The 16,825-nt window shown below is 43.4% G+C and overlaps 1 protein-coding gene across 1 annotated transcript in view; it reads right to left on the bottom strand.

Moving 5' to 3' along the window:
• Positions 1 to 252: 252 nt before the first annotated feature.
• FAXC (failed axon connections homolog, metaxin like GST domain containing) overlaps positions 253 to 16,825 on the bottom strand; it is a 29,759-nt gene continuing 13,186 nt past the window's right edge. Inside the window, exons 4-6 of the mRNA XM_056343882.1 lie at positions 15,279 to 15,496; positions 9,484 to 9,600; positions 253 to 7,959 (exon numbers count right to left, since the gene is read on the bottom strand). Of these exons, the coding sequence (XP_056199857.1) occupies positions 7,676 to 7,959; positions 9,484 to 9,600; positions 15,279 to 15,496 (619 nt within the window). The 3' untranslated portion in view covers positions 253 to 7,675. The remainder of the gene's footprint in view (positions 7,960 to 9,483; positions 9,601 to 15,278; positions 15,497 to 16,825) is intronic.

The raw sequence follows: 16,825 nt of genomic DNA, 5'->3' as shown, positions 1-16,825 counted from the left end.
TAACTGCAGTCCTTCATCTTGTGCTGGCTCCCGAAATCCTTCCTCCAGCATCAAGTGGAGAGCTCAGCAGTGACAGTGACCCCATCCAAATAATGCTAGTGGCTAAAGTATTTGCCTTGGAGATGAGCATTTAACTCGTTGGCCATTAAAAGTTTCATGCAACCCCCAGCTCTCATACTTAAGAGAACACCATTATAGTTCACAGCTCTACAGAAAGCACAGACATTCAGAATAAGGACATGAACCAGGAAGGTATTTTAGATCCGTTTGTTATAATTTACACACCAATGACATACAGCATAAAGACAAAATATACAGATTTTCATATATATACACACATGGATCAACACAGTGCACAATTCAAAGTTATGTTACAATTAAGTGTACAATTTTAAATATGGCTTTATAAACTAGTAGTAATAACAGTGCTAAAATAATGTATGTCTCCTGTAAGTTCATAGACAAACAACATAATGCAGCTACAGCATTAGAGTCCTCATTTAGCAATGTGTTGCTTCATTTTGTTAGTTCAGCCTTGTACACTGCAACTACCTGGATATATCCCTCCCCCATATCCACCTGCATATACTTCATTCTTGCTGTACTGCACATCCCAACGATTAAAGCTTTGGGACTACCATTCTTCAAGTATCCTGAAAAATAAAAACCTGTACATTCAACGAAAGATTCGTCATAAGAACAAACTAAGAAGTGAGGGGGAAACACACACAAACTAGTGCCCAGTGAGAACATCAACACGACCAGTGAAGCTTAAAAAAAAGCACTTTTGTTTAGAGAGCTTAAAAAAACAAACCACAGTCACATCTTGTTTGCCTTACTGCCCCAAATAAGGCAAATTTTTAGGTGAGGATAATTAGGCACAGAAGTAAGAGAGGTGGTAAATTCTGGGTCACTTGGAAGCTCGGTCAGAAACACCGGCCCCGCTGAAGCAAACTGCACTTCTGTCAGCAGCTTCAAAGGGGGCAGGATTTTATTTCTTCTGCAAAAGTTGAATGCCTTTTGGAAGCACATGCTCCGCTTCAGCTTTAGTTTGTTGAGCTGAATGTGAAAATCATTACATGAAATCCTACAATCCTTTTTATGCACAAGTCAGGCTAGATGTTCATAACAATCTCCTCTGGCCTTAAAAATCTGGTAGTGTGGCAACCAGAATGCAGTATTAACAGTTTAGCACTGTAGTGACACACAATGTTTTCATTGACTGAGAATCCTGTGCTGTGTACCGACATCCCATTTCTTTTCCAAACTCCTCAGGGAGCTTCAGAAACCTCTGCTGGGAAATAGTTCACATTAGGGTACTTCCACAGGGAAGGAACGCAAAAGAAGCCCTCCCCAATGGCTATCAAAGAAAGGACTGCCCAAAACCAGAGACAGAGATGATTCATGTTGCAACACTTTTCTCCACTAAGGCAAAGCTGTGAAGACTAGCTTAACTGGCTTAAAAATTAAATCCCCCCTCCCGCCCAGCAACCCACACAGTACAGGGGCACACATCCCTCCACAGTGCACCAGCTAAACAAGACAGCCCATGTTCACCAGTAAGCTCAAAGCTGTGCTCACTGCAGTGCTCTGTAACGGGGTCTTGCCCTTCGTCACCGGGATGCAGCCAATGCTGCAGCACAGGCACGGGACGACAGCATGCCGACAGCCTCACCAGAGCCACAGCTACCAAAATGAGTCCCTGCGCTGGTCTACCTAGCACTAACAAACACCCGAAGCCTAGCATAGCATACAGGAGCATCTGTAGCACTGATCAACTGCTGAAAACCACTGCAGTCATTCAAAGGTACCTCTAATCCTCTTGGTCCACAGCATTAAACACCATGACCTGGGCACTCCTCCAGATCACAGCCACTGACACATATGGGCATGACACACCTATGCTATGTATATCCATTTCCATATGCCAGCTACTGGGCCATCCAATGTAATTCTGCATTTGGACAGCATAATTTGCTTTATTTCGATCACGTGCCTAGTTCATAATTTTGCAGTATCTGGGGATGGTGGAGGTTAGGCTAAATAGCTACTTGTCAGAAAACAGATTCAAATCCTTATTCAAACATCTAAGGACAAGACCCACTTGAATTCATCCCCTGCCACAGAAACTTCACTTGGTGAGCTGCCCTGCATAAATCTGCACATAACACACTTTTCCAGCAGGCAATATTTTGTAAGGCTTAGCATCTGACAGATACAGCCCTTTCAATGAAAACAGTATGAAACTGTCATGACTACTTGAGCAGACATCACTGACAAAAGGAAATTTGCGCCTGAACTGTTGCTGCAGAAATATTTCAGGCAATATTTTTTCAAAGAGAATACAGATCTGGAGGGACATTGCCAAGGTTTTAAAGATCAAAATGTGTGACTTGCAGTGCTATAATTGGATGGAAACAGTCCTCCAGATCTGAAACATCAGGTTTGGTTTGGTTTTTAAATCAAGCACCACATTTGTAGGATTTCTGTAGGACCTATACATCCCAGCGTCTGTTTTCCCCACTTGGTAACAGTGAGCTCTGCTGACAAGAGCCAGTGAGTCCGACAGGGGTAAACGAATCCCTTCTGACATGACAGAGTGTTATACAGTCAAACACTGCAATTCACATGAAAAAAGAACAGACTGCTTCAAATCTAACTCTACTGGAAATGCAGGGCTTGGTTTAAACTCCCATTTGCCAAACTAGGAGCAGACCAATTACCTACTCTCTTAAAGCAGCACTATGGAAACAAAGGCAATACTTGGCTTTTGGTGGTATTTAAGGTAAAGCAATCAGAGAAACTGTGCTGTCTCCTCACCAGGATGAGGGGCCATCCTCCAGCTCGTGAGCAGGACAGGGCTCCCGCCCAGCAGCTGGAACAGCAGCATTAGCCAGGCCACAGGTTCAGGTTCAGCCCAAGTCCTCCTGCAGCAACCCACCACCTGGCACCCTCCCCACATCCCACCCTCTCCTCTCCCACCCACTGCCTCCTCCCCTGACCATCCAAGGGCCCCTGCACTATTTTGGGAGGGGTCAGACAGTGTGAAGGAGCCCAAGCTAGCTTTCCTCCCACCAGGACCACATACCGCTGCCTACCCAAAACCAGCCCAGGACTGTGGCTGGGACCACAACCACATTTATTTGCCACAGACAGCCGTGATACTCTCAGAGACCTCATGGACATCTGACTTGTGAGAAGAGTCCCTGAACCTTTCCTAACATCACCCTGCAGTGAGTGCCTGGCCACAGCAGCAGGACTCCCAGCTTGGGAAAAGCTTTACGTGGTCTGTGTCACCTCAGAGATGACATCATGGCATCCATCGCCCTCTCACTTGAAGATGCCATCCCAGCTCACCCACTGGGCAGTCAGCTGTCCCAGGTTTCATGGCTGCAGGGACACCTGACATCCCTGACCCCGATCAGCAGCATGGTCAGGACCTCTGGCATCCCTACAACAGATTTGCTTGCAATTTTGATCAGTGAGGGAGAAAAAAAAACCCAAAACAAACAAACAAAAAAACCCAACACAAACACAAAACCACTAAACAAAAAAAAAAAAAAAAGGGGGGGGGGGGGAATAAAGATGCTTTCCAACTATTTTTAGATCTGCATAGCCCCTCAGCACCAGGATGAAATACCAAGATGACTGAAGGAGGAAAATAAAAAAGCCCCCAAACACACTGCAGTACTTAAGAAAACGTTGCTCTTTCAGCAGAATTTTGGAAAGTTAAAAACATCTGTTCTTTGGGTTTTTTTGAAGAAAACTCATCTTCTCTTTCCCCATGCAAACGAAAATGAACTTACACTCTTCACCTTTTCATAGATGCTTACAAAAAAAACCAACACACAACTTTTTTTAACATATTCCGCCCCCTCCTGCCCCTTCCCGCCACCTCCCTGGAACACTTTACCAAGACCAGCTTCCAAAAGAAAAAAGCTTGGAGTAAATCCTTTTAAAGAGATCTAACAGTCAGTATTTGTTTCTGGAAGGAATAAATAAATGCAAGTATTTCCTACCAAACCTGAACAAAATACTACACCTAGAAACTCCTGAAGAGATGTCATTTCCTAATTTCACCTCTAGTTTGAAACACAGCCAAAGCTAAACACACAGACTTTATCAAGAGTAGCTGTCACGAGGAGAAAGCCAACCAACTTCTCCTCTAAAGTAACCTGAGTAGTCCCTCAGAAAGGGAAGGCATGTGACAAGTTGCAAAGTAAGTTCACCTCACCGATTAACACCCTGAAAAACTCAACCAACAGAAAAAAGCCACTTTGCCTTCTGCAACCCCTTCCGATCTGCTCTTCACCCTACCCAGGGGTGAAGCCCGTTACTTGGCTGGTCAGGGTGAGATTAAGCCTCTGCTGCAATTTGCCAGTTACATGAAACAAAAGCAAAAAATGGCAGGGGCGAACATAGCCACGGCCCAGCAAAGCACCTACATCCTCAGCACGGCTCCCCATGCCGCTGTGTGGCAACACTGGCTCTACCCACCATGCCAGCAGCTCCCCGTGCTGGCAGACAAAGGAGGCTGTGGTGTGACACCAGCTGTGCACCGTGGTGGCGTTTCCCGTCTCTGCACCCACCGCTGGCTGTGTGCGGCCACACAAAATCCAGATCCAGCTGCATGCACATGGGAGGGTAAAATGACATTGCTGACTTCTGGTTAACCTGTGTTTCAGGATGCTGCAAGGGACACTGCCACAGAGAGATCTGTCAGCCCACCAAAATTACAAAGGTGATACTATCCACTGAACTCAGGCTGGTCTTCTAATAACTGTGACTCACAGCTGGGACTCGTCAGCTGCAAGCACACCCTCCCAATGCTGAAAAGATGGAGAAAGCACAGCCTTCAAACACACATGGGCAAATGCAAGAGAACATTTCCATCAGAATTTCAAACACACAAACATTTTTAAAGAGGAGCTTTTTGACATGGATGCCTTCTATCCAGAATACCAATACCTACATTTTTGCAGGTATACTCTGCCCTGACTTGGCTATGAAGCTTCACAGGCATTGCAGGCCATCACCTCTGTGCTTTCAAGCCCAAGAATTTATCTTCTTGTGCCCTATTCCTGTGCTTAGTTTCCCGAGAAGGTTCCAAGTAACTGGATTGTATCCTCCTCCTTCTTCGTTTTGGTTCACTTTGCAAGTGACACTTGCTGACAACAGGAGACACCACTGGCTAGGACGTGACTCCATGGACATGCCCAAGGAACTGAGGAAGGTACAAATTCATACCTTTCTCAGACCACACCAAACTCATCAGCTCTAACTGTGGTGGCTCCTGTGCATGAACAGACCTGGGAACTCACGTGTGTTCCCCTGCTTTCAGAGCCACAGCTAGCTCCGTTTTTCCCCAGAGCAAGCAGTTTCCCCTGCAGGAGACACTCCATGATACAAAAAAGAGAGGTATTCTTTGAAAGCTGGAGTTGTTTCAAGCTCCAGACTATTACGACTACTAACAATTAACATCCTAAGGTAGCTGTCTGCCCTGTCTGCTCCCAGAACATACGGCACAAATAACACATTATAAAAATTCTGCTGAGGGATCCAGATTCATCTAACTGTAAATCACTGAGAAAGTCGTAATTAAAGTATTTTTAAATGGGCCACCACCAAAGTCTGCAGGCAAATACCTGATTTTATATGCATGTTTACAAATACCGCAGCTATCTGTATGTTCCACGTGCTTTATCTCTGCTTAAAACCATTAGTCATGGCCAAGCAACCCTGATGTAAATGCTTACCTTCAAATTGGTAAGTAAAACCAATGGATTCATTCTCACCTCTAACCTGCATTTAGGGAGACAAAACCAAAGTATCTCAGCACCTGTGCAATCATTCTGGATTTAGCGTTCCAGATTCACAGATGTGCTACCAAAGTCTCCTTAAAAATCAGTTATTGTTTCAGCACCTGGAAATCCCCACAGACAGCAGTGCTGGCACCGCTGTCCTAGCTCAACTGCCTCCCACGCATCAGTTTTAGGGACTGTGTAAGCCAGCGCAGTGGCCAGCACCTAAGGAAGCACCTTCCTAGGCAGCTCTAAAACATTTGATTGCCTGGCCCAACATCTTCCATTTTCACAGCATCCCGTGCCTAAAAATACCCCAAATCACTTTGCAAGCTTCATGGGTTTGGCATGTCTGTTGGTAAAAAGCACAAAGCATCCACTGCTGAGATGCACTAGGGTTTTAGTAACAAATCACAATTCTTTAGCCTTGTCTAACAATAGCAGACAACAGCCAGGGGCATGAAGTAAAAACACAGTAATTCAAAAGCACAGAAGAATTTTGGCCAACACACATTCCAGATGAGTGTTTGGGTGGTTACACATTAAAACTGACATTTCCCTCCTGAATAAAAATATTCTGGAGTAGCAATTTCAACTTTCTTTTGAACGAAAAAGAACAAGAAACACTAAAAAGCTCCTTTCTGTAGGAATATGTCTTCCTCCTGCCTTCCTTAACTATCTCTGGAAGAACTAGGAGCAGTTCTTTCCTACAGACACTGTAACATGCACCTAGAGTACAGGCAGCTATCAAATAAAATACTCCTGGAACTCCACCGAATCACAGAATCGTTTAGGTTGGCAAAGTCCTTTAAGATCATAGAGTCCAACCATTAACCTAACACTGTCAAGTCCACCACTAAACCATGTCCCCAAGTGTCATGTCTACACATCTTCTAAATAACTCCAGGGATGGTGACTCAACCACTTCCCTGGGCAGCCTGTTCAAATGCCTGACAATCCTTTTGGCAAAGAAGTTTTTCCTAATACCTATCTAAATCACCTCTGGCACAACTTGAGGCTTGTTATCACTTGCTACTTGGGAGAACAGACAAACACCCACCTCGCTACAACCTCCTTTCAGGTAGCTGTAGAGAGCAATAAAGGTTTCCCCCCTGAGCCTCCTTTTCCCCAGACTAAACCCCCCCCCAGTTCCCCCAGCTGCTTGTCATAGGACTTGTGCTTCAGATCCTTCACCAGCCTCATTATCCTTCTTTGGACACACTCCAGCACCTCAATGTCTTTCTTGTAGTGAGGGGCCCAAAACTGAACACAGAATTCAAGATGCGGCCTCACCAGTGCTCAGTACAGGTGAATGATCACTTCCCTAGTGCTGCTGGCCACACTGTTTCGGATACAAGCCAGGATGCTGTTGGTGGCCACCTGGGCACACCACTGGCTCATGTTCAGCCAGCTGTCAACCAAGACCCTCAGGTCCTTTTCAATAACAGCATCAATCATTTTCTTCGATGGGAGAATGGTGTGTCAGTCATCCCTCTTCCATATTTGTCCTCAGTCCATTCTTGTAAAGATAAGATATCAACACAAATGTTCCACTTCCCAGAGGTCTGTCCCACCTGGTTGTGGTATGTGGTTTCAAATGTGAACAAAAATGTAGACTGAAAGGTCCAGTCCTGTTGCCCTCTGGACCTTCCATTTGCCCGTGTGTGTTTTAAACAACTGTTTACCTTGGTTCCACCTGAACAGTTACACAAAATGAAATAAAGTTGAAATAGTCCAGGTAGCACGTGACAGCTGAGCCAAGCACAATGGTCTCTTCCAAAGTGGTATAAACCTCCTGCTGACCTGAAGGAGAAAATAAGTAAAACTGATCCCAAGAAACAGCTTCTCTGCAAAATGGGAGATGCTTGTACACATCACTTGCATTGTTCATGATCTCTGTACTCATCCATGTCCACATCTGAATCAAAGAGGGAGTGTCCAGTGTAATCTGTGTCAGGAGTTTGAGAAATACTGTTCCCTTCCTCATCAAATGTTTCTGTCCTTGAATAAAAACTGAAGTCCTGCAAAGGGGAGTAAGTCTTGCTTGCTTCACTGCTTTCCTCAGATTCATACAAAGTGTTATCATCATCATGGTGCCATTCTGGCCAAAATTTCCTCCTTATTCTTTCACAATACATAGCAAGGTTAATCAGTTCTCCTGCAACACAGCACAACAAGACTCCAGTAAATACATCCAGTCAACAATGCTTTAACTCACCTTCTAATGCAGAAACTGTTTGGAAACAAATTGTGCAGGTTCTTGCCAAAAAGGTTTCAAAATTCCAAGATCCCATCAATCCTTTTAGCAGCGGTTTGTATTTTAAGTTACATGAAAGTTACTTATTAACAATATACATACAAGGATTACACTGCAATGAGCATCAAAGTACACAGCAAAATAACTATCCCAAATTCAACCTCTACAGAAATAAAACAAGACACTAATACTGTAATGTTTCACAGTAGAATTCTTGATGATATTGCAGAAACCTGGTTTCTAAAGACAAAATTTGATCCTATAGATACACTGATTTTGGGGTTTCCACCACCAGATGGCAGCGTTGCCTGCAAGATAAATTCCTATTTTTGAATTTATATGCTTACTGATCACCCCTGATGTTCCTAGCGTTAGTTTCTTATGTCTTATGTTTACACATATATGTATGCTTAGAGTGTGCTTAGAGAATAAATTACAGAAAACTTCAAAGAACAAAAAAACAAGATTATATGAAAGGCAACGTGTATGTGAAACCCATACTCACCATCACATGAGTAGGTGGACGGGTACAAAGAATCATCCATACTGCTTAGGTATTTGCATCATTACCACCTTTTCATTAGAGACAAACTTGTTCAACAAACCTAGTATTCCTTCTTGAAAGCCATGGATCCTTCAGGGTTTTATCTATGATTCCCCAGACATCAAGGGGAAGAACTATACAGACAATACTTACGTCCTCATCTCAAGTATTTTTTCCTCAGTTTTAATAATGAGCAAGTCTGTACCTCCTAACTGTTGCTTTAATAGCACTCCTGCAGAGCAGATCTACAAGACAGATTCATTCCTTTTACACCTATTTCACATCATTTTCCTCCTTAGCCCTTCCCATTTTTCATACTGCAGTTTTAATCTGAGAAGATACTTTCACATGTCTATACCACTCCCCCCCCTCCCCCAAAAAAAAAAAAAGTGTGTCAAGGGGACGAGTATGTTGGTTTCCAATTCATGCAAAAACACAGTGACTCCAAAGTCAGGATGGACTTCTTTGTTCCTTGCCCAGCATCTTCAACAACAACAAAGGCTCTAATTTCAGTACAACAATAGCACTTGCAGTTCTACCATCAACAAAACTACTCAGTTCAGCAGAATTTGGCTCACAGCCTGTGCTTCTGTCTTCCTTGTACTTTACCAAGCATTCATCCCTTAGAGGCATTCAGTCTTTGCTATGTTAAATAGGGAAAAGATCAAGTACAGGAACAGAAATAATTACAGTGTAGAACATTAAACAAACAAGAATTTTAAGAGAAAACATTACAGGATACAAATGCTACATCAAAGGCAAGAACAGCCTGCGATGCAGTTGAAGCAAATCAATCCAAATGTCCTTACAAAGTGCTCCAAGTTGAAACATGGCAAATACCACCAACAGTTTTTCATCAGAGGTCACTTAAGCTTTCTTACCTTTGATTAGTCTCTCTGGTCGAGTCCCTGGTAGTGTCCACATTGCCTGGGCCAGATGCCCAAATACAGTGGCATCAACAGTGGAAACTTTTGGTCCCATAATGTATTTCTTGTCACCTGTAAATACAACAGCAAATATTTCTCAACTGGATGTCACTTCTCCCCCCAGTTAACAAAAAAATTTCCCTGGTTACATCTTTAGCGTTTTTTTAAATTGAAATCACTGAGTTGAAAAGGTTCACTCATTCAAAGGCAGGGATTCAACTTTGAATAGGTTTCAAAAGCTGTTGCTTTTCACCTGTTCAGCAGGTGAAATCTCTTACTGTAGCTTCCTCTGTGCTCAGCAATTCTATAACTAGTTACAGAGCCACCACTGCCCAAGTAACATCCTCTGCTTGTCACAGCTGGCAGCACATACACATTGCACTACAACTTTCTGCATCTAGAATCCTCTCTGCAGCCAGCAGATGCCTGAAAGCATGATTTTCTCCCCTAGTGCAACCCTAAAATCATTCAACCACGGCTGAAAATCACGAATGCACTTGCTGAAAGGATCTGGGCAGCCAGTATCTCTTGTGCACGCAGATCCAGTTTCAGGTTACCCATCTGCTCACACCAAAAATAAAGTCATACCCAAAACCTTCCTCTCCCACCATTTGTTCAAGCTGAAACTGATGCAGCAGTCAAACTGGCAGTGACTGCTCAGAAATGACCTGCATCTCCAGGAGGAGGACAAAGACATAGGCAGGAGTGAACAGCTCTTCTCACACACCACCAGTGCAGTGCCCCCACCCCCAAACACTGGTTTCTACCTAACAGGGACCAAACAGAGGCACATCAGGCAGGCAAGTGAAACAGCAGCAGCTTGTGCCTGGTCCAGAGGTGGGACATGTCTGCTCCACACTGCTATTCTGCTTACCTCTCGGGGCACCTCAATGCCATGATGGTCTTAAGTGCCCACCACAGCACAAAGAGATGGACAACTACCTAAGACAGGGAAGAAAATCACATTTCAAAGCCACTGTTTGCAAAGAAACATCCAGTGTAAACTTGTTTCCTCAACACAGGCACAAAACCTGGAGCAAAGACTGGACATAGGGCACACAGATGAAACATGCAGTTATTGCAGAGATCAGGTTAGACGGTTGCACTGTCCATGCCTTGGCACAAAATGCTATAAAATCTTTTAAGTGTGGTACGTAACTGAATTCTCCAAATCCAGTTATCCCGTCTCCCTGGGACATTCTTCCCCTGCCCAATATAAGCTGCCTGTAATTCAGCAGGTTATTAAATGTTAAGGTTATTGACTGACTTTAGAAAAACTGTCCAGCAATAAAATGCATCAAATTCCAGAGTACAGTATAACATATGCTGTCATCCCCCTGTACAATAGTGTAGGAAAGCAGCGCTCAGGAATAACCAATAACAATAACCTCCACTAGCCTGTCAGATGTAATGTTAACATGGAGTTAACTCTCCCCAGCTCTTTCACAGTTGCATCAATCTACTGCTTGAAAACTATGTACAGGGTAAACGTTGTGTCTTTCCAGTATTTATGTGATGCCTAGAATTCATCAGTCTCAAACACAGCTCTAAAATTGGTCCCCAAACCACAGTTACATGCCAACACTAGGTACTTTGCGCTCTAAACTGGTCTGAGACTCGATCCGTAGCAATGACGTGCTGGGAAGTAATACTACCGCTCCCATCTTGCTACAACTAAGGCAGGCAGTGATTAAGGGCTGAACCATCCCACTCTTTTGCAAATATAATGGTTCCCCAGGCACAACACCCCACACCTTCACATGTGTGGAAACAAAGGGGATAGGAAAAAAGAACTGTGGTTCCATTAAATCGTAAATCTGGTTTTAGGTCACCCTGCACCACGTAACATGGCCTCCATGCACATTTCCTTCTACCAGTTCCAATCTGTTCCCAAAACTTCTAGTGCAACTTTTTTCCAGAAGACTTTCTGACAGACCAGGTATCTCTCAGTGTCTAGTTTCACGCCAGAATACACAGCACCTGGTAGCATCCAGGCTGCCGTTGAGCTCATCATCTCGAACACCTCTCTGCATCCCTTAGTTAATCCAACAGAAACACAATCATCTGGTCACACTGGACTTGGATCAAACTTATACTACCCAAGGAACAGAGAGGCACACAGCCCTGCTATTTACAAATGCATGCAACAGAGGATTCAAAAGCAGCTACTTCAGCACTGTGTCAAGAAACCCCAGCAAGATACCTGCACCCTTCCACAGCAGCGTATACAGCCCACAGAGGCTGCTGTGGGACATTTCAACACTAGAGGATCATGTTCAGGTTAGTCCCACCTCTGTGTTTCAGCTCTGAGCACCCCTGCCCTCCACAAAACATCAAATGCTTTTCAGAAGCTGGTTCAAGTTGCTGCTTGCCCTGCAACTCCCTACTCAAAATCCCCACTTACCCAAATGCCTGAGGCAGGCAGACAGCTGAGAGGGCACCAACAGATTTACGGGCACTGCTCACTCACTTGCATCTTTTAAGTAATTACCAAGCACATATTTTTATATACTGCTAGTTCATATGCCCAGTTCCCCCCACTTCCTTACACTACTACCAGGCATAGTAGCGAACTACTATAACACAAGAATATTATGTTTGTGGTTTAAAGACTGTACGACAGAGAGCAAGCTGATACCAATGGGGCAGGCTGATCCATCACAGGAGGGTTGGTTCCAATTTCCGTGTTTATAAGAGATCTGGAAGAGTCTGTTAGGGAAATAGGTACATGGGAGAAGGAAAAATGATTCTCAGAAATTAAAAAGAAAGAAAAAAAGCACCCATAATATGACTGGGAATATCAAAATGAGCATCACAAGACCTGGCAGCTGCCAAGTCATCATTCTGTGGAAGCAGCTCTTGGAATTTAAGTTATTCTTCCCATGTGAATGGTCTCTGTTAAAAAATGGGGAGCATTAATCTGATATGCATGATAACTGACAGTTACAGTTTGTTATGTGCAGTTATTCTGCATGACAGGCATCCTTTTGAAGCTCTTTAAGATTGCCCCCTAATTAGCAGCCAAAATCCCAACTACTTCCTCTTCTGGGAAAATATATATAGGCACATATACATGGAGGGGAATCTTGCAAAGATCTTTGGGCAGGCAGTAAGTTGACTTCTCCTTCGCCCTGTGAAACAGGCAAGCCCAGTCAGGCTGTAAGTCCTTGTCCCACTCCTTGTCCCCGTCTCAGGATACTACCTGGAGGCCACAGTTACTAGACTCAACCATAAAGAGCTGGCAGGCAAAAACCTGAGCATGCTGATGTTAATGAAAAATCAAGGCAATTACAGAAAAGTAGACAAAGGCACCAATAATTAAAAGGGCAAATACAATGATTCACTTAACAGCACACTGACTGATCTGACATCCTTTTCAGAGGGGAAGATGAAAAAAATACACAATACTCAGCTGGCAATATAGTAAAATAACAGGAATGCAGCAGATGCCCATCAAGGCTTTTTGAAGTACTCAAAACATTCTCATCAATAATCTGGAAGCAAAAATAAAACCTCTACTGATAAAATATGTATCATACAACTAAAAAAAAAAAAGTTGATATAGTGAAGAAAACATCTTATCCTTGAGGATTTCCAGAGATTTTCCCCACCAAAAACAACAGTAAGAGACTATGTAATTACACAATTTACCTGCACAAGGAGATGACCCAGGCTACCCAGGGACCGAGAAAGAACTAGGAGGAGCCTGCCTGCAGGCCTGGAATCAAAGTCTGATTTGCAACAGGCCAGATTTTTAATAGATTTTGATGGTGACTAACATCTGTCACCAATTACTAATGAAAGTGATGGCATTTCCACCTGCTGAAATCTCATCATTAAAACTGGATACCTTTTAGAAAGATACATACTTCAGCCAGAAAAAAAACCAAAGACACAGGCCTCAAGACAGCAACCAAGCAGTGCAATTCAGAGATCTGTCTAGATGATATAACAATCCCTTTGAACCTAAAACTTTACAAATCTGAGTGTCAGTATAGACTCCAGAGACAGAATAATGCAGACTTCAAATAAGCAAACCAAGAGACTTCCACAGATACTTGGGAACACGTTTCAGTTTTCTCTTCAAGACTACATCTACTCTCAGCAGACAGGGATAACTTTAGCATAGATACATCCACTGCTGCTCCATTCAGCCTGCCAGCATCGTCTAGCCAGAACTAGGGGGCTATGCTGAGCTCCCAAGTCATAGGTTAAACTTGCTCCAGGTCCTCTCCACCCCATTCCTCTCTGCAGCATACATGGAGCCATGCAGTGCCAACCTCAAAGCTATGGCAACAGCAGTCCCACAGCTGAAGGGCACCTTGAGCTGGCCACAGCTCTGCAGCAGATGTGCCCGGACCTCCTCTTATGAACTGAGCTGCTCCCTCCCTTCCTACCCCAGAAAGAAAAGGGACCTCTTAAGCTCCAAAACCAGGTTTTCTTTGAAGAGGCACTAGAATAGGCAACCTTTTTTTGTTAATATTTTGTTGACAAATAAAATGCAGCATGACAAAGTGTTGACAGAAGAGGAGTCGTCAGAAGAGCTCTTCTCCTTGCCTACTGTGCCTGTTCATCACATGTCTTTTTGCCACCTTGCTCTCAATCCAGCAACTTGGCAGGTTTGCTTCAGAACACAGTTACAGAAAACTCTACACAGCCCCATTCAGGTCTCCTGCAAGTATCTTCCTTTCCCAAACACCCTGGAAAAGCATCTCTCTTCCTTCCCCTTCTCAGCAAACACTCTGTTTCTGCATTCTGCTGGGCTCTCTTCACTTTGCTCCCTCCGTCCACTCCACACTTAACTATTTAGAGCATGTGCAGTATGTCCTCTGCCCAGAGCACAGGGCAGGGTGGCATCCCTCCTGCCCTCCACTCAGCTGCCTCTTCAAAGCAACCATAACGAGGAACAAAACAGCCACACAGGTACCACCTCTCTTCATTCCTTGTACAAGAGCGACACAAGCTCAAGGGAAGCGACAAACTGCCCAAACCAATTCCTCAAAATGCAGATTTTACACAGAAGCACAATACAGTTAGCTCTCAGCAGGCTGCAAGGCAAGAAGCACAGTGTAGACAGCTCCAATAAAGACTTTAGCCTGAGCTGCACAACAGAAATGATGCTCATGTGGTTCTAGCTAAGTGAGGTCAACCTTAAGGCTAACCCTATGGGATCCACCCATGACAACCAAGAAGCCTAAACCCACCTGTTTTGACAACACAGACCCATCTCCTACTAGCAGCTCTGAATAAAGCTGCCAACACCAACAAAATACAACAAAATCCAGTTCAAAGTAACATCTGCAAAGGGTTTTCAAATGGCAGCCTCATAACAATCTATCAGACAGCCATGAGTCCAATGTAGAAAAAATGAGACGACCTCAAAACCTAAGTAAGAGGTTTCATTTGCAGAACTAAACACTACGTTCTCCTAAACTCACATAGCAAAATGCTCTTCCAAAAATCACAGACCACGTTCTGCTCCTCTAGATACACATACCCGGTGCTCAGAGAAGAAAGCCACTTACCCCTTTCCTCTAGAGACACAATTTAGTAGCAAACAGTGGGGAAAAAAACTGTCCCTGCCAGAATCTGGGTGGCACTGAAAGACAGCAGCAGTGTAGACTCTACCTACTGACAAAATCAGATTATTTGTGTATGTGATCACGCTGCCAGGAAGCATTCACAGTCAATTTCATCCTGTGGACAGCAAGCTATGAACAAAAGAGAATGCCTAATTTGCTGTACATTACCCAGGAGGCTTGCTAGAGTCCGCATGTCCTTCTCCATCAGCATGTACATCTCCTCCTCCGAGAAGCGGCCAATGCCATGGCCATACATTTCCCGCTTCACGATCCCTTTGGTCAGATGACAGAGGATCCACTTCAGCAAGTCACTGAAGGGGCCAAAAAGTGAAACCATCTTTCGCGTCTCATGAAGATTTTCCACCCATTGGCAATAAGCTAAAGTCCTAGAAGGATGCAAAAATAAGTTATAGTGGTGCAATACCCAGACAGCCCATCACCACCCTGCAAAGGCTCACAGACAGGTTAGGCAGCAAGCTTTCTTAACGCTGAGTGCTCACCGCCTCAATGGAGAGGCAGTTTCCAGTAAAAAGTAGACCCTGATCCAACACAAGAGCAACAGCAGAGAAACTGACTTTACAATGCTTATGCAGACTGCCCAGTGCTTATCCTCTCAGTAAATCGTTAACCACTTCAAGAGAAAATGAGATTCACGTTGAAATATAAAATAAAAGCTGCCGAATTCTGCTAAACTCACATAAAAAAATGCAGTGCCAAAAGGATTTATTAGCTAAAGATAACCGACTGCACAGACCTGGGGAAAACAACAGCCCACAAAGAAACCAGTATTTCCCAGCAGTCTGTTGTTCTTGCTTGCGATACTGCTGAAACTTAGCCAAGCAGTAACTCTGCCCCAACATAAACACTGCAGCAGTCATTTTTCAGAGGACCTCTGCTCACCTCAAACCAACAATGACACAATCTTTAAAATATCCATTAAACAATGAAGGGGGTGGTGGTGTCATTGGGTTTGTTTTCTCCTGTATTTTCTCTTCTCTTCAAAATGTTAATTTTTATGAGTCACATTTCTAAAGGGATCTGTTGTACTTCATCTTTATTTAATGTCAAATATATGATTTTGAAAGCTGGTATTATAAAAGTTTGTCTTACAAGTTGAAATTTTTGTTTCCTATATGAATTTTTGTTCTTTCCTACTATCATAGGCAAACAAAAAATAGATCTGTTGCTGTTGCTACTCAAGAAATTTATGAAAAAAGAAACACTAGCTTTATTAGTATCTAGCATCTTCTGACATTACAAGAAAACCAAAAAGACCGTATGACTTTTGTCACCAAGTTCAAGGGATGTTCAAAAAAGGGCTAAAGACATCTCAAACATGACAAACATGTGAAGCCAACAGCGTCTCAGATACACTGGGAGTTCAGATCCATATTCCATTATGTTTGTAGCAATTTCCAAACTGAAAAATCTAAAAATGGATTTACATAGGTGAGAACATAGGAAAACAAGCTCATGGAGACACGATAGACTAGAAGCAAAGCTAGACTGAAAATCTGAATTATCAGAAGTTGCAAGTTCATATACACAATTATGTTAAATATTAACTTAATAACCAAATGTTTCCATTTCAAATATGACCAGAGGTCCATTTTTTTTTCCACTTTGGTAACCAGTTTTATCATTGAACGTATTTCTAATTGCACATAATTTCCTTAGTGCCGATATGGATCGCCTAATTTAAGGAAGAAAAATAC

Source organism: Falco biarmicus, chromosome 6, assembly GCF_023638135.1.
Source record: "Falco biarmicus isolate bFalBia1 chromosome 6, bFalBia1.pri, whole genome shotgun sequence".
NCBI classification, from domain to species: Eukaryota; Metazoa; Chordata; class Aves; order Falconiformes; family Falconidae; genus Falco; species Falco biarmicus.
This window is presented reverse-complemented; position numbering and strand designations above follow the sequence as displayed.